General features: G+C 40.4%; 1 protein-coding gene across 1 annotated transcript; it reads left to right on the top strand.

Annotated features, from left to right (window-relative positions):
* The first annotated feature begins 19,876 nt into the window (after positions 1–19,876).
* On the top strand, positions 19,877–21,765 carry LOC121761922 (allene oxide synthase 1, chloroplastic-like). Its single transcript, XM_042157635.1, has 2 exons — positions 19,877–20,987; positions 21,241–21,765. Exons 1-2 carry the CDS (start codon positions 19,918–19,920, stop codon positions 21,701–21,703), a joined length of 1,533 nt encoding a protein of 510 aa, XP_042013569.1. The 5' UTR covers positions 19,877–19,917; the 3' UTR covers positions 21,704–21,765.
* The last annotated feature ends 317 nt before the right edge of the window (positions 21,766–22,082 follow it).

Below are 22,082 nucleotides of genomic sequence, written 5' to 3'. Positions count from 1 at the left end.
TGCGGCTCCAATAAATTCTGATTTCTGGCAGAAGTCCTTAATAGCTCATTCTATCTCTTCATCAGTTAACCCTTGGCTACTGATCAGGTCACACCATGCAGCTGCCTCTACATCAGCCTGCCCATATACATCCAATGCTTGTAGCTTTTCCTGCAATAATTCAGTCTCAAGAAAATCTTGGACTAAGGGGTCAATTACATCAACATAGCATAGATTTTCAAAATCGATAGGCTTTTTCATGGCCTCATTGATATCAAAGGTAAACTTCTCTCCATGAAAATCAATGCAAATTGTCCCTTCAGCCATATCTACAATCGTCTTGGCTATTCGCAAAAACGGTCTCCCTAGCAAAATACAACTAGATTTCCTAGCTTCAGACTCACTCATCTTGATCACGTAAAAGTCAGCAGGATAAGTAAAATCATGTACTCTTACCAACACATTTTCTAATACACCCTCATGACTTATGCATGATCTATCAGCCAGTTGGATCAACACCCTAGTGTTTGACAACGTTACTCCCTTCAGCCGAATATAGATTGACAAAGGCATAACATTAATAGAAGCTCCCAGGTCACACATTGCATAATCGACTTTTACATCTCCTATAGTTATAGGCAAAGTAAACATACTTGGATTGGCTCTCTTGGGTGTTAGCTTTTCCTGCACAATTGCTGATGCTATCCCTCCCACCATGATCTTTCCCTTCTCCTGGGCCTTCCCGGCTATGAACTCTTTAATGAACTTCCCAAGTGGGAGTAGCTTCACGGCCTGGAGGAATGGTATGGTAACATCCAGCTTCCCGAAAATCAACATGTAATCCACTAGGTTCTCTTTCTTCCTTTTGGTCACGAACCGGTAAGGGAATGGTTTTTTTTCTTTCGCCTCTTCAGTCGATCCTTCAATAGCCTTCCCGGAGTTTTCCTATTCTGGGCTGGAGCCTCCTTCGTGGGTTCCGTTCCTTAGGAGGGTCTTTCATGGACAGTACGCCTCTTGTTTCATTCTTTTCCAATGGTGCTTTATCCAAAAAGAATGGATCCTGCATCTGAGGTAGAGGTCTGTTGAGCTCTCCCTCCGAGACGACATCCTTCAGTATATTCGTCCCACTAGGCTCTCGTTGGACTTCTTCTGTTGGGGTCCCTCATAGGCAGTACCGGACCGCAATGTGACCTTGCTCACGTTCGCCTTTTCAGGAACATGGACTGTAGATGGGAGTTTTCCTGAATTTCCCTTCATTTCACCCATTGAACTCGCCAGCTGAGCCAATTGCCTATTCACCATGTCTATGTTCTCCTTATGCTCCTTCTGGGCATTCTGCATCCCCTGCACTACTTCATTATTGGACTACAACTCACCCTTGATACTTTGCTGCGAAACGAGCAATTCTCCCATCATGTCCTCCATAGATCTCCTCGACCTGTTAGGATATTGGGACTGATTTGGTCCTTGGTGATGGTTATACTGGGGGTTTTGGTTGAGTTGGTAATTTTGGAAGTTTTGCTGGTTCTGGTTAGATGGGTAGTGGTTATACTAGCCAGGAGGGTTGTACTGGTCTTGATGATATTGATTCTAGTTCTAGCCTTGGAAATGGTTCTGGCTTTGGAACTGGTTTTGGTTCTGCTGATGTTGGGAACCTTGATTATGCTGACTCTGGTAATTTTGGAAGTTTCTCTGGTGGGGTGGTACATAAACAGGGTTAGAGTTTTGGTTCTGTGGGTTCTGGTTATGGGTTTGTTGGTTCCTTCCTGACCAGTTGGCCTGGTGGTCAGGATTTGCTGGGCCACGGTTGGGATTCTAGTTCGGGTGGGGATTGTATTGGTTCCGACCTTGACCTTGGTTCTGATTTTGGTTCCCGTCTCCCCATCGAAAGTTCGGATGGTCACTCCATGGTACGTCCCGCTGCCTTTCCTGGATCCAATGCCCACTAGAATTGTAGTACCCGGCAGCATTAACTTGCTCCATATTGACGAAATCATTAGGCTGATCATAGCTCGGCCCTTGAATTCCCTGCTCTGCACCTTTGTAGCTCCCAGTTGGGGAAGGTGGTGGTGCGTTCTTCTCGATCGCGCTCAAGAGTGTCATCTTCAAATCCATCTTCAAATCCATCTTCTGCTCTATCTTATGCTCTTGGTCAGTAGACAAGGCACTAGCAATTCTTTCTCTTCTGTAGCCATCCCTAGAATTGACGTACTCCTTCTTTGCACTCAATAACTTCCCTAGGACCCTTTTAGCTTCGCTGACCCTTAACTGCGTGAAACTTCCTCTTGACGAAGAGTTAGCCAAGTCTTTCGTTGCCTTGTTCAGCCCCTCATAAAAGGTATGATGTATTTCTATATCGGTCATACGATGATTCGGACATGCATCCAAAAGACTCATATACTTCGCCCAATAATCACTCAAGGGTTCATCATACCCTTGCTTCACACTGGTTATCTCTCTCTTCAATGCGCTCGTCTTCGATGACGGGAAGAATTCCCCTAAGAACGCCTACTTGAAATCTGCCCAACTCTCAATGGAATTGGGGGGCAGTCGCATGAACCAGGTGTTAGCCTCCCCTTTTAGAACGAACGGCAAAGCCTTCAATCTGTAGTCATCCTCGGTCGCCCCTGCTGGTCTTCTCTGTGCCCTACAAATCTTACAGAACTCATGAAGGAATTCGTAAGGGCCTTCATAGCTCTTTCCACAGTACGTGGGTAGGATTGCAATAACATGGGGCTTCACATCACAAGCTGTCTGCCCCGGGGTGACTACTATAGCTTGCGGTGGTTCTCCTTCGGTATGTGCGTTCAGCGTCCCGATCTCTGGATCGTCATCATTGTGGTCTGCCATTCTCCTTGGGTTACCCTCCAACTGTAGTACAAGTCCTGATATTCCTCCTTCTATGGTGTCTTGCTCCTCGTCACTACTCGTGCCTATGTCAGACAGAGCTGTTGACAAGCCAGATCGAGTGGTTACGAGTATAGATCCTCGCTGAAGTATCTTCGGTCTCCGATGGTCAGGAGCCGAACTGCTTCTCATAAACTGAAAGAAAAAGAAAGAGAAAAAAAATTATGAACAATATATACGCCAAAGTATCACACACAATAACAGCTAACAACGCCATTCATCCCCGACAACGGCGCCATTTGAAAGTGCAGGTTTGTGTCAGGTGTCGTTTCGAGCAAAGGATGTATCCTACTGATCAGGATGGAAATCCCAGCTAAGCATGAACCTGGTATCAAAAATTTCTCAACCCACTTCTACTGACTAGTATAGTGGACGTAAGGGTTGAATCCCACAGAGATGATGCATTTTGGTATCGTGGTGATATTCTGGAAGGTTTGGTTAGCTACCACGCTTTGGGTTGAGACTAAATCTAGGCTGGAATTTAAGATGGTACTCTACTGACTAAGAGGTGGGGGAGATGTTTGACAGGCGGCTGTGTACGTGAGAGTGGGGAACATGATGTTTCAGAAACATATGGAAAGTATGAGTTTACTATAAAAGGCTAAACGGAATATCAGAGGAAAAGAGGTAGTTAGGTGACTAGGCCTACAGATCTAAAAAATAACAGCTGAAAAGTAAAGGACAAAAGTAAAAGTGGTTAAAAAGCATAAGTGGTCCCAAAGTGGATGGAGATGTATTCTTCTTCAACATGAATCAATTCAGATCAGCAAATCCAAACTTATCACCATAGAAACACAGATTAACAACTTCATGAACACAGATCTACAATTAAAACTTCAAATCAAAAGATCGAACACCGAAACTGCAACTAAACTTACTGGGTGACATGCAAGGTGGCAGAAACTACGTAAACTAGGCCTTCACACTTAACCATTTTAGATCTAAAATCTAACAGCAAACTGAACTCATAAACTCAGATCTATCAATTCGGAAATGAAAACATGCTCGCAACAACTGGAAATTACCGTAACAACTGGATCTAAGCTATCTAGGCAGAAAAGAACGAAATCAAACAAGAACCGATGCAGAAAAACAGCTTCGTATCATAAAATCGTTTGGATTGCAACTAAGACTTCAAAGTAAGCAAATATTAAACGTGCAACAGATCCAACGTAAGAAAACAAAGTGCGATTAACTAAGAAAGCAAGTAAAGATTGTTTTACCACTCCGGGCAATGAAACTGTTAACACTACAAAACACGCTGACTGGAACAAGAGGATGGGGAACTCCGGGGAACTGATGAGCTTCAGGTGACCATGGCTGTGGCGAGGAACGAGAATATGAAGGATAATGCTGAAGGATTGATCTACCGAAGAGAGATTTCTAACTAAGTGTAGGAGTTGATGAACTAATTGATGATGATTCTCTCTTCAAGTGGCTTCCTTTTATAGGGAGGCATCCCTTGATTTTTAGGGTAGACTCTCTTCATGCATCCTGGTCAGTATTTTTTGGCATGCATCCTGGTCAGTATTGCACCCTACTGACGCCCTTTTCACCTGAATTATCCGAACATTCCCATACTGGCTAGAACACTTTCCCTGCACACTTTAGCAACTATTTTGCAGATATATTCCAAGTATGCACATTATACTTACCAGTAACCAAGGCCTAGAATACGACTTATCAATGCCCCAGAAAACCCCTTATTTCCTTCTGGTCAGTAGGGAATGGCAGCTTGGATATGACGTCTACTTTGGCTTGATCCACCTGGATACCTCTCTCTGACACCACGTGCCCTAGGACGATCCCTTTTGTGACCATGAAATGGCACTTCTCGAAATTTAAGACTAGGCTCTTGGTTTGACACCTCTCCAGAACTACGTCCAGGTGATGAAGGCACGAGTCGAAAGAGTCTCCGTAGACTGTAAAATCATCCATGAATATCTCTATGCACTCCTCGATCAGATCGGAAAATATGTTCATCATACATCGTTGAAATATACCCGGAGCGTAGCACAGACCGAATGGCATGCGTCTGTACGCGTAGGTTCCAAATGGGCAGGTGAAGGTGGTTTTGTCCTGGTCTTTAGGGTCCACGTAGATTTGAAAATAGCCACTGTACCCATCTAAAAAACAGAAGTACTTCTTCCCAGCCAGTCACTCCAACATCTGATCGATGAACGCCAAGGGAAAGTGATCCTTCCTGGTTGCGGCATTCAGTTTGCGGTAGTCAATGCACATCCGCCAACCAGTGACTAGTCTTGATGTTATTAGCTCATTTCTCTCATTTTGAACCACTTGGATCCCCGACTTCTTGGGGACCATGTGAATGGGGCTGACTCACTCGCTGTCGGGCACCGAATAAATAATTCCCAATGATAGCAATTTCAAAATTTCCTTCAATATCTCCTCCCGCATGTTAGGGTTCGCCTTCCTTTGCAAGTCTCGATGTGCTTTTGCTCCTTCCTCCAGCCTGATGTGGTGCATACAGACATCGGGGCTTATTCCCACCAAATCTGTAAGGCTCCATCCAATCGCTCTTTTGTTCTTGCTCAGCACAATCAGTAACCTTGCCTCTTGCTCTTCCGTAAGGCTGCTGCTGAGTCTTCTTCCCCAAGGAAGGCATACTTCAGAATTGCTGGCAGTTTCTTTAAATCAACTTACGGGGGAAGTGTATCTGCGGGTAGAAGGCTCCTTGCAACATTCCCCTCTTTTTCCAATTCATCATTTGAGAGTCCCTCCGTACTAGCTGGTAGCTGAGCCCCTGCGGCTCCAACAAATTCTGATTTCTGACAAAAGTCCTTAATCGCTCCTTCGATCTCTTCATCAGTCAACCCTTGGCTACTGATCAGGTCACACCATGCAGCTGCTTCTACATCAGCCTGTCCATACATCCAATGCTTGGATTTTTTCCTGCAATAATTCGGTCTCAAGAAATTTTGGACTAGGGGGTCAATTACATCAACATAGCATAGATTTCCATGAAAATCAATGCAAATTGTCCCCTCAGCCATGTCAACGATTGTCTTAGCTGTTCTAAAAAATGGTCTCCCTAACAATATACCGCTAGACTCCCTAGCTTCAGACTCACTCATCTTGATCACATAAAAGTCAGCAGGGTAAGTAAAATTATGCACTCTCACCAATACATTTTCCAACACGCCCTCCGAATTTATGCATGACCTATCAGCCAGTTGGATTAACACCCTAGTGTTTGACAACTTTACTCCCTTCAACCGATTATAGATTGCTAATGGCATGACATTTATAGATGCTCCCTGGAAGGCCTCGAGAGAGGCGCGGATTTGGACCAAGTTATATTGAAGATAACCGAACCGATTGGATCAGTTAGCAAATGTCGTTGCCACTTGATCGATTCGAACTCGCTCTCGCTCGTTTCATACCAATGTAATTTGTAAACTCCCAATTTTGCACTACTTTAACAGTAAAGCGGCAAGTTCGGGGTCGATCCCACAGAGAAGTTGGTGTATCGAGTGTGTGTGAGTAGTGAACAGGGGGGTTGGCTGCTGCCACGCTTTAACTTGGGAGTTTTTAACTACTGTTTTTACTCTAGACAGAATTAAATTTTGCTAACTTGATCAAAGGAACTTTAACTACTGGGTCAAGTGAATTGCAGGTGACAGCGGAAAAGTAAATGCGCGGATTAAAATAAAATAACTTTGATTAAAATTAATCTAAGTACAGCGTAAATTTGAAACTAAGCTAATACTTCGGAAAATAATAAAGCAAGTAAAACCGAGAAGAATCTTGGCGGGAAATTTAGGAATACGCCGACAGATAACAAGTATTCTGCAGTGCTTCTTTGATTGCCCTTTCTAACTACGCATTACTTTATCTAAGCTAAGCTATTCTAGAGAACTGGACTAAGCTAGAGAACTAAACTAAGCTAAACTAGACGGAAAGTAAAGGATCGGTCTTCTTTTTTCATGTGGTGGCACATCATCTATTTATAAGCTCGACTCGGCCTCCAGCTGGATAACGATCTTGACAGTGAATATTCACTCATGTTGAGAATGAGCGACTCATGGATTGCTACGTGCTCTTCTTCTAGAATCGACGACGCTTTTCAGTAACAAATCCGTGACTCAGCTTCGTCCTTGCGTCTCATGTATCAGCACGTGTCCCCTTCTAACACGTTGTCCTTGATAACAGAATGTTGCGCACCATCCAGCTCATAGCCTCGCATGTCCTTCTTCTGATACCCAGTGGTCCCCTCCTTAACTGCTTGACTACTCCCCTTGATCAACTTCCCTGATTTTTGGCCTTTTATCGCCTTTTGTACTTGCTTGATCAGTTCGGCCTTGCTGCCTTGGTCAAGCGGCATTTCTGCACAATTAACACTTGTTTTGCGCGATAAACCGATCAAGTAGTACACATTTTACCCTTAAACCGATGCATTAAATGAGCCTTATCAAAATGCTCACACTTAAAACATACTTATCCACAAGTATATAAAAAAAAGAAAAGAAAAAGATAAGGCAAATTTCAGGCATGGTTTACTCATATCACAAGTAAAAGAAGACGAAAAGAAAAACAAGACTCAAAGCCAAAAGCACATATTTACATGTATGCATTAGACCGAATAAATTTCCAACAATCATACCTGCGGTTGAGGTCAATCTATTTGCCAGTAGCTTATGTTTCTTCTTTTTCGCGTTTGCTTGATCAAGGTGTCAGTTTGTCAAGACTGCTCAATCTAAACCACTGTTGGATTCACTCAGTCGCTCATTTCTCACCAGAGATGTTAGGACTGTTCACTCGGTATTGCCACAATTTTAATACCTTGAATTGGACTGCACAAGATAGTTCCTTAAGGTCTTTGTTTTTTGTTGTAACGGGGCTTAAGGGTAGTAACGTATTAGGGTAGGGTCCTAGGGGTTCTAAGTTTAAAATAAAAAATTTAAATTGTAAAAAGAAAAATCGCATGAGTCAAAAGATCAAAGTTATGACTAGACTTGTTGGATCAAGTTGGGATATTTATTTTTCTACTAGATACTTACTTTGGTCAAAAAACACGTCCTTTAGCCTTTTAAATTTTTGGCTTATTTCCTAACTTTCGATTTCCCGGGTTAGGTTACAACTTTTTCCTGCCATTTTCTTTTTCTCAAATTTTTCTCAACATTTTTTTTGACTTGGTCAACCTGATCCTCTAACTTGATCAACCCGGCTACCCTTTATTTCGACTATTCTATTGCTATCCCCTTTTGTTTCCCTTGAAAAACTTCATCTCTTTGACCCTCCTTCCTCATGTGATAAGAAACTTGAGTTCGGTTTTAAGGCTTCAAAAAAACGGGTAAGAGTGTATGGGCTCAAAGTGGTTAACTAAGGGGTGCCTGATTAACGAGGCGGGTTCGTTGAACGAAGGAAAAGAAACGGCTCAAATGGCTAAGTCCTAGTGCCTTTAGTCCTTACTACTTGTGCAATTTTCATCTCAATATTAAAAGTCAGCCTCTCGTAAAAAGTGTTCTACTTTTGGCTTATAACTCACATATAGAGAGGCTTCACGGTTGGTTTAGAAATTGAGCGTTTCCATAATACTTGCGTCGTTCAAATTGATCAAGTTTTTGCAATCAAGTTTTTACATGTGAGCATACCGAATCCTTTTTCTAACTCTTCCAAAAAGTAATCAAGTCTTCCATTTATCCAATTTCATGCATATTGCCTATTTCATTACTAACTGGAATTTGTTATTTTTTTGAAAAATTTTAGCATGTATGATTCTATTGTAACTAACATGTCCCCCCTCCCCACTGCATATGAACTCGTCCTCGAGGGACTGGATGCAGTGGAAAAAAGGGTTAGGCATAGGCAATGACACAATAATAACAAGGGAAACTTCTCACACTTAGACCAGACACTGGGTTAAGCGTGAGACAGTGCCGACAATCAAAACATGCTAACAAATATAGAAAAACAATAACAAAAGACACATAAGGCAGGCAAACAAAGAAAAATGACATGCATACTTCTCACACTTAGACCCAACACAGGTCTAAGTGTGATGCGGAATAGAATGACAGTTATACATACCAAAAATAAATTAAAACTAAAATTGTTTTGAAATTAACGTGAGCTGAGATGGGGGGTTGTACTTAATGCTTTCCGGAAGAATTACTGGGAGAGACTGAGGTATGCTTGGAGGATGACGGGTGCCGAGACGGAGGAGAGCTTGTAGAGGCAGTTGGTGGCTGTCTGGCAGAGGTCTGGTCTTGGGCGGTTCTCAATAACCTGGCCAGCAGAACCAGTTGAGCATTTGAATTCTCCTCCAGCTGCATCAATGTCTGCTCCACTCGGAGCATGCACTGTCAGTGCTTGCAGCCTCCTCCTGCTCCATCCTTAGAGTGGGCGCCTGGTGTGTATCCTCCTCTTCGCCATCGGAAGGGGTTGTTGAGGTCTCCTCTAGCCTTCTTCTCTTCTGGGGCTGGCTTCTTTGTTGCTCCCTCTGACCTGCTGCGTAAAACTGGAAATTCCCTCCTTGCGTCTTCTCTAAAACCTGAATTCTAACAAAGAAGTCAAGGTTAAATATTTCAGGACTAGGGCAAAGGATGGGGTGTCCGACATTCTTCAGGGTCAAGTTTCTCCTCAGATAGGCACCGAGGAGGTGGCAGACGTTTAAATGGCGGGCAGCATGGGTAGCCATTTGGTTTATGGAATAAGCCAGCCAGAACCCAAGGTGGACTTTTTTCTGTTCTCTCATGCTCTACATAAAGTAAAGCTCGGCTAGAGTGAGGATCGCCAGTGTATTACCTTGCCCGAGGAGATTACAGGCCAGGTAGACCTGGGCTAGACGGAGAGCAGAATCAGCGATAAGATGTCCTCTGGATTCAAAGGTTCTGAAAATAGGGGCGCGTCCACCGCATATTGCCTTCCAGACGGCCTGCTGATCGAATTCGGGTTTCCTCTGTAGGAGACCAATATCGCGCCCAACCCAAACCCCATTAGTCACCTGGTTCTCTGTATAGAGGCCCATCCGGATAGAAAATTCATTTAGGCTCATCAGTTGGTCCTGGCCAAAGACCCTAAAGGAGACACTTCTGTCGTTCAGGTCTGAGCTTCCGGAGAATCGAAAGGATGTGAAGAACTCCTTGGTCAGGTCCTCCTGCACAGAAGTCTTATCGACCTCTAGCAACCATTCAAAACCGATGTCGGCAATGTAGGCAGAAAACCTCTCCTTCATCTCTATTTTTTCCAAGGATGGCTAGTGCAGCATCTTCCCCGCTTTTAACTTTTTCTGGGAAGTCACCCTTTGGTGAACCTCCCTCTGCATTTTAGGATCATCGAACTCCAACATTTGTTGTCGAAGAGCTGGGGTCAACACTACATGCTGCGGAGAGTAGGCGGTGGAAGGAAAGGTTGCAAGCCTTCCTTGTTGTCTTCTGGACGTTCGGGTCCAACGCAATTCCTGTCCCGTCGAATCACTGCCCTCATCTCCTGGCCGTGGGGAAGCGGGTGCGGAATCATCTGCAACGGCGGCCGCTGTGTTAGCGGAGCGGATTCTCTTGGAGGTAGGGAACACTTTCCTTCCCCTTCCTCTTTTTCTCTCTCTTCTCTCTTTCCAGGCTGCCCTTAGTAGCCTCTCTCTCCTCTCCAGCCTCCTGGATCTGAGGCTCTTCTGGTTCCTCTTCATCCACTAGCCTCCGTACTGTGCGTTGCCTCTGTACCACCATTCCCCCCTCACTCTGGATTTTTAAGTTTTCAGCTACCTCCAGGAGCTTGTCCATTGTCATGCGCCTCGTCTGACGGCGTAACGGCTCCTCCTCCTCCTTCTCCATCTCCCCATAGTCGAACAACGGGCGGAATTCCTCCACCTCTTCATCGTTGATGTTTCCGATCTCAGTCAAATGCGGCTCATGGATCGAAGTGAAGCCGCCACCGCTTGTCCATTGGCAACGGCACCATTTTGGAAGGCCTCGAGAGGGGCGCAGATTCGGACCAAGTTATATTGAAGATAACCGAACCTCGAGAGGGGCGCAGATTGGATTGATTCGAACTCGCTCTCGCTCGTTTCCTACCAATGTAATTTGTAAACTCCCAATTTTGCACTACTTTAGCAGTAAAGCGGCAAGTTCGGGGTCGATCCACAAAGAAGTTGGTGTGTCGAGTGTATGAGTAGTGAACAGGGGGGTTGGCTGTTGCCACGCTTTAACTTAGGAGTTTTTAACTACGGTTTTTACTCTAGACAGAATTAAATTTTGCTAACTTGATCAAAGGAACTTTAACTACTGGATCAAGTGAATTGTAGGTGACAGCGGAAAAGTAAATTCGCGGATTAAAATAAAACAACTTCGATTAAAATTAAACTAAGTACAGCGTAAATATGAAACTAAGCTAATACTTCGGAAAATAAGAAAGCAAGCAAAATCAACAAGAATCTCGGCGTGAAATTTAGGAATACGCCGACAGATAACAAGTATTCTGCAGCGCTTCTTTGATTGCCCTTTCTAACTACGCATTACTTTATCTAAGCTAAGCTATTCTAGAGAACTTGACTAAGCTAGAGAACTAAACTAAGCTAAACTAGACGGAAAGTAAAGGATCGGTCTTCTTTTTTTCATGTGGTGGCACATCCTCTATTTATAAGCTCGACTCGGCCTCCAGCTGGATAACGATCTTGACAGGGAATATTCACTCATGTTGAGAATGAGCGACTCATGGATTGCTACGTGCTCTTCTTCTAGAATCGATGATGCTTTTCAGTAACAAATCAGTGACTCAGCTTCGTCCTTGCGTCTCATGTATCAGCACTTGTCCCCTTCTAGAACGTTGTCCTTGATAACAGAATGTTGTGCACCATCCAGCTCATAGCCTCGCATGTCCTTCTTCTAATACCTAGTGGTCCCATCCTTAACTGCTTGACTACTCCCCTTGATCAACTTCCCTGATCATGTTGGCATGTTCTTTATGATGATATATGCTGACTATGTTTTCTGCCCACATGTTTACTTGTTTGATATTTATTTACATGTGTTCTTCTCCCACTTAGCCCAGTGCCTGGTCTAAGTGTTAAAAGTTTGTCGGTTCTTGTTGATATATTTGTGTATGTTTTGTTCTGTTTGGCCTTCTCTCACTTAGCCCAGTACCTGGTATAAGTGTGAGAAGTTTCTCTGTGTTCCTTTTAATGTGCTTATTTTCTGTTTGCCGTGTCCTAACTTCTCTCACTTAGCCCACTGCTTGGTCTAAGTGTGAGAAGTTTGTTTTCCTTTTTGACACTAACAACCTTGTTTTCCACTTCATCAAATTCACTTGAGGACAAGCTAAAATGAAGTGGGAGTGGAGAACAGTGGTGTAGTTAGTGTCAACGTTGTGTGTTGATTAGTTAGGAATCTTCTGTTAGTTGTTTTGATCTTATGTGTTTTTGAACCGGTTTAAGAAAATAAATGTAAGATTCCCTTAGTAAGAGTGATTGAAGAGAAGATACATGTTGATTTGTGAGATTCCCTCCTTTAATAAACCAAAATCTGTTTGTAGGATGTGAGAAAGATAGAAGTAGCTTTAATCTAATCCCTTTGTGAAGCCCTCTAAATGTGAGTTAGAAGCCATAGTATAACATTTTCTACTAAATCAAAAAAAAATAGAGAGGCTGGCATTGATGCTTAGAGGGAAAATAACATAGGCTAGCAAGGACTAAAGGCAATAGGAATAACCAGTTGAGCTTAATTCTTTCGAATCATGTGAACTTGCCTCATTGAAAAGGCATCCCCTAGTAACACCCTTGAGCCTGAACTATAATTATCTCTTCTTTTGGAAATCCTAAGCTTTCATGTCATGTGAACAAGGAGATAGGATGGGACAAATCACCTTCCGGGATAGGAAATAGGTTGTAAAACAGGGGAATAAGAAGCAGAAAGTTAGAAAGAAAACGGGCAGGAAACATTGAAACCTGACCCTGAAAAAAAAAGATAGAAAGAAAGAGAAAGTTAGAAAATGGGCAGAAAGATTGTATAACATGACCCACAAAAAAGGAGAAGAAAATAGAAAATAGGAGGGCAGGAAATGATGTAACACCCTAAGAAAAAGTTAGATAAACAAGGCCAAAATGGCTATGGGTATCTTCAAGGTTGGGAAAGTCTCAAATCTGTACATTGGGAGGTTGTCCTAGTTTTATCCCTAAGTTCGCATGTCCTTCATACTTCTTCATACACTATGAACTTAGACCATAGGAACTTCACATTTATACATTACAACCCTTACCCCATTACAACCTAAATAAATACCTTGAGGAGTTAGTTTCTATCAACAGAACTCGAACATCAATGGTATGGCAAAATGATTGAGAGAATGGTCCTAACAATTCTGGTGAGGATTGAGTGACTGAGCGAATCTAACAGTTGTAAATATAGAAGGTATCTTGACAAACGGACAAGCATGATAAGGAAGAAAGGGGGAGGGAAAGGATTGGATTGACCTTAAGCTTGTGGGGACGACTGTCAAACAACAGAAACCAGTTCTGTCTTTTCTTTTTATATGTCAACGTGTTTAGTTTACTTACATGCTTTTCCTTTCTAAGTCCTATACATATTTGTGTTTGTTTTATGATGTTTTTTAATAAGAACCATGCTTTGAAACTTGTCTCTTTTCTTTTTCTTTTCTTTCATACTTGAGGACAAGTATGGGTTAAGTGTGAACAGTTTGATGAGGCTCGTTTCACGCATGTGTTTTGTCATAAAACTGCATCAAATTCTATGAACTAACGTCTAATTTTTAGCCAGGTGTGTATGAAAGTCCGCCATTTTCAGAAAACGAGTTGATCAACTGTGCGGACGAATGGATCAGGAGAAGGAGTCAAATTTGTTGCGCAAACGGATCAAGTCGAATCATATGGCATGCAGCAGGAGCACCCTACTAGAAGACCGATGCGTCACACAAGAAAGATCCCCAAGGGTAAAGGGTAAAGCAAACTTTTCAGAGAACAAATGCCCTAAGGATCAAGACCTCACACCTTCCTATAAATGGAAATAGAGAAGGAGGAAGGAGACAGCTTCCAACCCATGACTTTCATTAGTTTTCAGATCTCTTTCAGAGCTAAAATGGCGGCTCCCAACACTTCACACTCCTAAATTCTGTTGCATACATGCTTGGTTCTTGTTTAGTATAGCTTAGTGGTGTTTTGGTATTAGTTTTTGTCATCGTACTCTTTTGGTTATGTTATTCCGCTTCGAGAAGTAGCGATGAAATAAATTTCTATTTTTTATGTCTATTTTCAGTTCCCTTTAGATGTTATCAACTCTTGATGCTTTTGATTCAGTAGAATTAGTGTTATGATTTCGATCTTTATTAAAATGTTTGTTTACTATGCATGAATACTCTGATCTACTTTCGATTTCTGATTTATGATGCATATCTTAGCTCAAGTGCTCTGTTTCGTTTTGGTTTAGTCAGATCTGAGTTTTTTATTTATGTTTTGTTTAGTTGCAAGGAAAATTATGGATAAGCTGTTTAGGATGTTTAGATCTAGTAGCTGATGTCTTATTTCTGCATGATCATGGTTTAGTTCCTTATTCACGTAGGTGTAGTTTAGTTCTTAGGATTAGATCTAAGTTTACAAGATGTTATGATGTTTCGTTGTTCGCGATTGTTCAGATCTCTTTTACTCTATTTTTCATGTTGATTCGGTGAAGAAGATGAAATTGTTAGAAAGTTTTCACTTTATCGTACGTTTTGCAAGAGACTGACAGTCGTCCACTATATGTTGTTTGTCCATTTAGAAAAAGTTTTAGTATAAGTTGATCAAGTAGATTTCAGTTAAGCTTTAGCAAGTTGATCGGTTTATTTAGTTTAGTTTTCTCAAGTCTAGTAGTTTAACTTAACCCACCCCTGGAAAGCGTGACCGCAGTCAATCTCATTCGTGTCTACAACCAATGTAAAACACATCATCTCAATGGGATCGATCATTACTTCCCTATACTAATTAGTAGTATTGTGGGTTAAGGTTTTGAAAACACGCTCTTGAACTCTTCTATTCATCTCACTCAAGGCAGATTAAGCAAGTTGATCAGTCTGAATCTCCACCGGATCCACTCACCTGTGTTCACAGGTAGAAAGCGTACAATTGGCCAGCCGGATCAGTTTGACAATCCAACTTGAGCAAGCCACAACGATAAAGAAAAGATGAGAACGAAGGAGAGCGAAAGCGTTTGGACTTTTCAGACTCCTGTGCAGGAAAGAACTAAGAGGAAGAAAAAGCCTCTACATCTAGTCGACTCGGAGGTCTACGTGATCAAAACCTCGAATGGGACTCACATTCCACTATCTTTTTCAACTCACTTTCCATTACATTTCTTAAAACTCGTGTCCGGTCAAAGAATGACAAAATTTATGGGACGAAGGAAGTATAAAATTAAACTACATAATCACGTAAAAACATTTAATTAAGTTATGTAAAGTACAAAGATAACTAGTTTCCTTTTTTTCAAGCTTAAATAAACATTAGTAGAAGAGATAAGAGAGAGTAAAGTAGGTGATGATATAAAGTAGAAGTGATTGAATATTTTATTTTTTATCAAAGAAGGGAATAACTTAAGTCTGTTGGGACGTCCCAAAAGGAATACGATTCAACCTAGTTGGGATGGAGAAAATACTTATCTTCCACTTATAAGTTTCGGAATTAGAATTAGTTTCGGAATTAAAATTTGTATAGTAAAGGAATACGACTCAACGTAATTGGGACGGAGAGAATACTTATCTTCCTCAGTTTCGTAATTGAAATTTGTATAGTTCAGTTTTCAACTTTAACTTCTAGATATGATATCTTATTCCTTTTGTCGATTTAGATACACATAATATCTTATTCCTTTTGTCGATTTAGATATAATTATTTTGAATACTGATTTATATACAACTTGAGAGAAATTAAAAATTTAGCTATCTTTGGTATATTCTCAATTTATGCTTCTATTTTCTCTTCTAGTTATCAACTTCGATATTCTTTGTTTGACCATGTTGGTATGAATTTTCTAAAATAATTATTGTCAGACTTGTTATCAAAAAATAGCCTACCAAATTTCAAAGGTTTCAAATTTAATCATGCCATTAGTTTTCTGAACCACAAGATATCTTTAAGCTCCTTTTAATTTCTCAAAACTCAGCTTCAATGTTTGAGAGGGAAACCATCTTTTGTAGGTGAGTACCATGCGGTGGATTTTATATTGATAAAGAGTGCATAAAATCATGTGTCATTTTAGAAAGGCATCATCTTCTCAAGGATGAAGGAGTATATTTAGTTATACTATAATATTATATCATCAATTATTTTATTAAGGAAATTTGAACTATATGATGCCAATTGTGACTATATTGTTGTTTGAACTATGTGAAACTTTATACATTACTGTTGGAGTTTGTTACTTGATACTACTAGGAAATATGCAATATTAATATTAACTCCCCTTAATTGTCATTAACAAAGTATGATATTGATTTGAAGGGTTATTTTGAGGGCAAATTGCTGGTAAAGTCATGAACTTTCAAAATAAATTGGATTTTTTCCGTGAATTTTAAATGTTCTATGAAAGGTAATGAACTTTACCAGACTGTGTAAATATCACATCCGACCCGACCCGAACAAATTTATCCTACGTGGCGCGCTGGAGGCGTGACTTGGCAAATGACAAATTTAGGGTCCAATTCAAATTGTGGAATTAATGCTACCTTTATGCTGAATTCGATTTGTATGTTGAATTCGATTTATGGAATTCGATTTGTGTGTTTTCACTTATGCTACTTGTATGTTTGTGATAAGTTCAGGGCCAGAGATTGCAAAGATAGAAGAGAAACCATTAGAATTAGTGGAGTTTTGCCAAGACACGCGTTCGGCACGCCACATAAAAGTTTTGCCAAGTCACTCATATAATCAATTTATGTATCTATTAGGTTGTGTTCTCTTCATTTTTCACGTTATATTAATTGATTAAATGAGTGCGAGAGTTTTGGGATTTGGCAACACTCACAAAATTATGATCCATATAAATTTATGTAAAGAATGGAAATATTAAAAAATTAATAGATTATTATTTGCAGCATCGAGTTAATTATATTATTGATTCCGTCATTGTATAATGCTAAAGGATAATGAAATAACAGTATAATGTGAAATAACTTATTTACTTGAATTTATATAAATGGATAAGAAATCTTAAAGAAGACTTAAAGCTGTACAGTGTGAGAGCTACATAAATAAATGGTTTCTCGATTCTTTTGTCGGCTAACAATTTATAAACTTTCGACATTTATAATTGTTTCAATAAACAGCCAAAGTTAGAGGCTGCGCTGCTGCATCAACCAAAATAGTCATTTAAATGAACATATTTTACGATCCCATTTTCAAATATCTCTGTCCTTGTCAAACTCTCCATTGGCGAATAAACGACAATTTTCAAATTAAGACTTAGATCATCTTCCCCACAGATTTTCGGTGTTAGATCATGTGCCTAATTTATTTTTTTAATTTTATAGTAAAATAAAATAATATTAATACTTCTATTTTAAATAAATTAAAGTAACTTATTTTTATTAGAGCACTCACAATAGAGGCCAATCGCAAGGGCAGAGCGATCGGCCTCCCCATCGGCTCTCATAGGCCTCCATTGTGAGGAGGGGGCCTATCTCCCATCCCCTTCCGCTCCACCCCAATTGCCGATACCCCTTTTTTCTTTTTCTTTTTTATTTTAATTCAATTTTTAATCCACTATATACACTTCATTCCCCATCAATTCTCACATTCATCCATTTCCAATCTCAATTTTAATTTTACTTCTCTCCACGGTGATATGAACTTCAGCAATTTTACATCAATTCACATTTTATCTATCTTTATCTTGCTTTTTTTTTATTTTTTTAATGTAGGATGTTTTATTTTGTTTTTAGTAAAATTTGTTTTTTGTCGTATATTACGTTGTCTTTAATTTACACCAACAATTAAAAGTGAAATCTATAAAAATAGTGATGATGTGGAAATGAGATGGGCTCTGAGATAGACTCTAGGATGGGCTCTCATTGCAGGGAGATAGGCTCTGAGATGGCCTCCGGAGATAGGCCACAACTGTGGGTGCTCTTAAACCATATTTCTACTATTATGTGCACACATGCGTGGTGGGACTGTGATGTACAGTATCATTTATAATTTCACTTCAACTCAGCACGGGTTTTAAGAAATTATTTGACTTTGTGAAAAAATATTGGAAAATGAGTTAGTGGAATGTGGACCACACTTTTAGGTAATAATTTTATAATAGAATGTTAGTATAATGAATTAGGTGAATGGTGGGGGTCCATTTACTTAGAATGGAAAAAGGTAAATGAGACTATAAATCGTGAATGCCTCGAAATGACAAAATGAGACATTATTTCTCGGACGGATGGAGTACTATAATTATGAGATTTACATTAATTTATGATTTTTTAGAAAAAGTGCAATATAAATAATATTTAATTTAAATTTGAATTATTGTGATCTGATTAATAATATAAGAATGTACTAAATCATACTCCCTTGGTCCCTCGCTTAGCGAGCCCCTCTTTATTTATACTCGTTCGTCCTAAAAAAAATAGGCAAACTTAAATGGAACAGAATTTAATACTATATAAGAGAAAGAATAAAAAGATATTATAAAGAGTGTTAGTGGATTGTGGGATATATGTAATAAATGATCTGTTTGAATGTTATTTGTTTATAACTTTCAATATTTAGACTTGGTCTAATTTTCGGGGACGGCCCAAAATGAAAAAACTAATCTATTTTTTTAGGACGAGAGGAGTGCTTAATTGTTGAAGTCATTAGAAAATAAAGTAAAATAGACAATAATGTAGAAAAGACTTTTCTTTACATTATTTGATCCCTCATTTTATTTTCTTTCCACTTTAATTATTAAATATTATTTTTCTAAAATGAGTTTAAAAAAGAACACCTCACTTAGCGAGGGACCGAGGGAATAGAACAAAGTAATAATTTAAAAATAAAGAAAAATGATAATTAAAGACTATAATTTCTATTTTAACACAATAATTTAGGAAGTGTTATTTAGTTAAATTACAAATAATAAAGTTAGAGAAATTAATAAAATAAGAGAGAAAATAAGAGAATAAAAAACAATGTAAAAGACAGAAATAGTAAAGTATTGTAAAAAAAAAGAAATGTCTCATTTAGCTCGGAACATCTCGGAAAGGAATACTCAACATGAGAGGAAGGGAGTATAACTTTAATTTTTTGTTTAATCAACTACCGATTATTCTCTCAAATTAAATCACATAATCATACTAACTCCGTCCACAAAAAATTGACAATTTTATAAATGACATGGATTTTATTGATCAATTGGTAATGTAAGAGAGAGAGGAAAATGGTGGTGAAAGTAGTGTTAGTGGATTGTGAGGTACTGAGGTTTATATTTAGAACGATATGTGTGGTTAGTATTTGTTTACACTTTCCATATTTAGAATTGTCTAATTTTGGTGGGCACTCCAAAATGATGAAATTAGTGTATTTTTTGTGGATGGAGGTAGAATGTATTATTTATTTTATTTTTATTAATTAATTAGTAGTATTTCATTATTAAAGGATTTTTTATTAATAAAAATTTTTGCGAGAAACTAGGATATCACGATTACTTTTTTAGTTCAGTCATTCTTTATACGATCTGCATCAAATAGACAATTTCTTTTTCTTTACTAGATTTTATATAGTTTTTTTATGAATTGAGAAAAAATAAAATAAATTTGAGAGAATAAAATAAAAATGATGCTATTTCTATTTAAAGAAATTTCTAAAAGAAAAATGAGTTCAATTACGTGAGACAAATGGATTACAATTTGTCAACTTGAAATTTTCAAAATACAAATAAAATTAAGTAATTCATTATATATTACAATTAAATAGGATAACACATGAAAATTCCAATTCCAATTCTAATTTTCTACATGGAAAATTCTCAATATAATTTTCCAGTATAACGTCAAATTTTCTATATAATCTGCCTCCAGCCATACTTCCCTCATCCATCACGTGAAAAATACACCATGACTTCTTCTTCCACTTCACATTTCTCTCTTTCTTGTTTCTCTCCTTCCAATCTCCATTTCTCTTCACAAACAAAACCACCTAAACCGGTTAAACAGCGGGTCATCACCGGCACTATATCGGAAAAGCCACCGATCTCCCCGCCAGAAAAACCCTCCAAACATCCGATCAGAAACATTCCCGGCGACTACGGTCTTCCCCTGATCGGTGCCTGGAAAGACAGGCAAGACTACTTCTACAACCAAGGCACCGATGAATTCTTCAAATCAAGAATCCAAAAATACCAATCCACCGTCTTCCGCACCAACATGCCCCCGGGCCCCTTCATCTCCTCCAACCCCAACGTCGTCGCCCTGCTCGACGGCAAGAGCTTCCCGGCCCTCTTCGACACCGATAAGGTAGAAAAAAGGGACGTCTTCACCGGCACTTTCATGCCCTCCACCGACCTCACCGGCGGCTACCGCATCCTCTCGTACCTCGACCCCTCTGAGCCCAACCACGCCAAGCTCAAGAAGCTCGTCTTCTTCTTGCTCTCCTACCGCCGCGACCATGTCCTCCCGGAGTTCCACGCCAGCTACACTGATATGTTCGAGGCCTTGGAGGCCGAGATCGCTGCGAACGGGAAAGCCAGCGTAAGCGGCCCCAACGACGCCGCCGCTTTCAATTTCTTAGCCCGAGCATTCTACGGAGTCAACCCGAATGATACCAAGCTGGGACCCGACGGCCCGACTATAATCGCATTATGGGTGTTGTTCCAACTCCACCCTATTATCAGTCTCGGCCTCCCTCGTCTAATTGAAGATCCCCTCCTGCACACGTTCAGCTTGCCGTCATTCCTTATCAAGGCAGGCTATAACCGTTTGTACGACTTCTTTTTCGAGAACTCGGCTCAGATCCTCGACCACGCGGAGAACACCCTCGGCCTGGCCCGGGACGAGGCCTGCCACAACCTCCTCTTCGCCACGTGCTTCAACACCTTCGGCGGGATGAAGATCTTCTTCCCCAGCTTGCTCAAGTTGGTCGGCGGCGCGGGGCCCAAGCTCCATCTCGACCTCGCTAGAGAGATCCGGTATGCCGTCAAAATTGAGACGCAATTACTTTTGTTGAAAACTTTTAAAAAATAACAATAGGACGCAAAAGAAAGCGTGAACAGATTAACTTAATTTTTGCTTTTTTTTAGACACTTTCATTTGCATCCTCCAATTTTAGTTGGGATACCAACAATAAGGACGCTTTTTAAAACATTAGTGGTATATTTAGAAACACAAATTAGCATCCTTGATTTCATTGAAAAACATTCTTAGCGGTTTTTTTTCTGGTAGTGCCGGCGGCGTCGGGATGGCGGCAATGGAGAGAATGCCTTTAATGAAGTCGGTGGTGTACGAGGCGCTGCGGATAGAGCCACCGGTGCCGGCGCAGTACGCCAAGGCGAAGAAAGACTTTGTGGTGGAGTCGCACGACGCGGCGTTCGCGATCAAGGAAGGGGAGATGCTGTATGGGTACCAGCCGCTGGCGACGAAGGATCCGAAGATATTCGACCGGGCGGAGGAGTTTATACCGGACCGGTTCGTCGGGGAGGAAGGGGAGAAGCTACTGAAGCACGTCCTCTGGTCTAATGGGCCGGAAACTGAGAGCCCAAGTGTTGAGAACAAGCAGTGCGCAGGGAAGGAGTTTGTGGTGCTCATAGGAAGGCTGTTATTGGTGGAACTCTTCCTCCGGTATGACTCGTTTGAAATTGATGGCACCACCGATGTAGTAACTTCTCTGAAACGGGCCAGTTTTTAGATTCTTTGTTTTTATTTAGAGTCATACTATTCAATGAATATTATGTTCATTTACTTGATAAATAGGAGTAGTTCTTAGGGCATCCGCATTGGTGCGGATGTTCCGGCGGAATTCCACGCGGAATTCTCACTGCCACGTCATAAGGACTTCTCACTGCTCTGCCACGTCATAAGGACTTTCCACTGCTCTGCCACGTGATACGAAATTCCCTTTGCACAGTTGCGGAATTCCCCTGCGGAATTCCCGACGGAATTCCCACATAAAAAACATTCACAAATTAACCAATTTCCGGAAGTAAAGAATTTACGAAATTAAAATTTCGACGCGAATACGGAGAAAACGAACACACATTATTTCAAAAAAAATATTAATGCAAAGG

Source organism: Salvia splendens, chromosome 13, assembly GCF_004379255.2.
Source record: "Salvia splendens isolate huo1 chromosome 13, SspV2, whole genome shotgun sequence".
Taxonomy (NCBI): domain Eukaryota; kingdom Viridiplantae; phylum Streptophyta; class Magnoliopsida; order Lamiales; family Lamiaceae; genus Salvia; species Salvia splendens.
The sequence above is the reverse complement of the archived record's forward strand: the minus strand, read 5'-3'. Positions and strand labels throughout refer to the sequence as shown.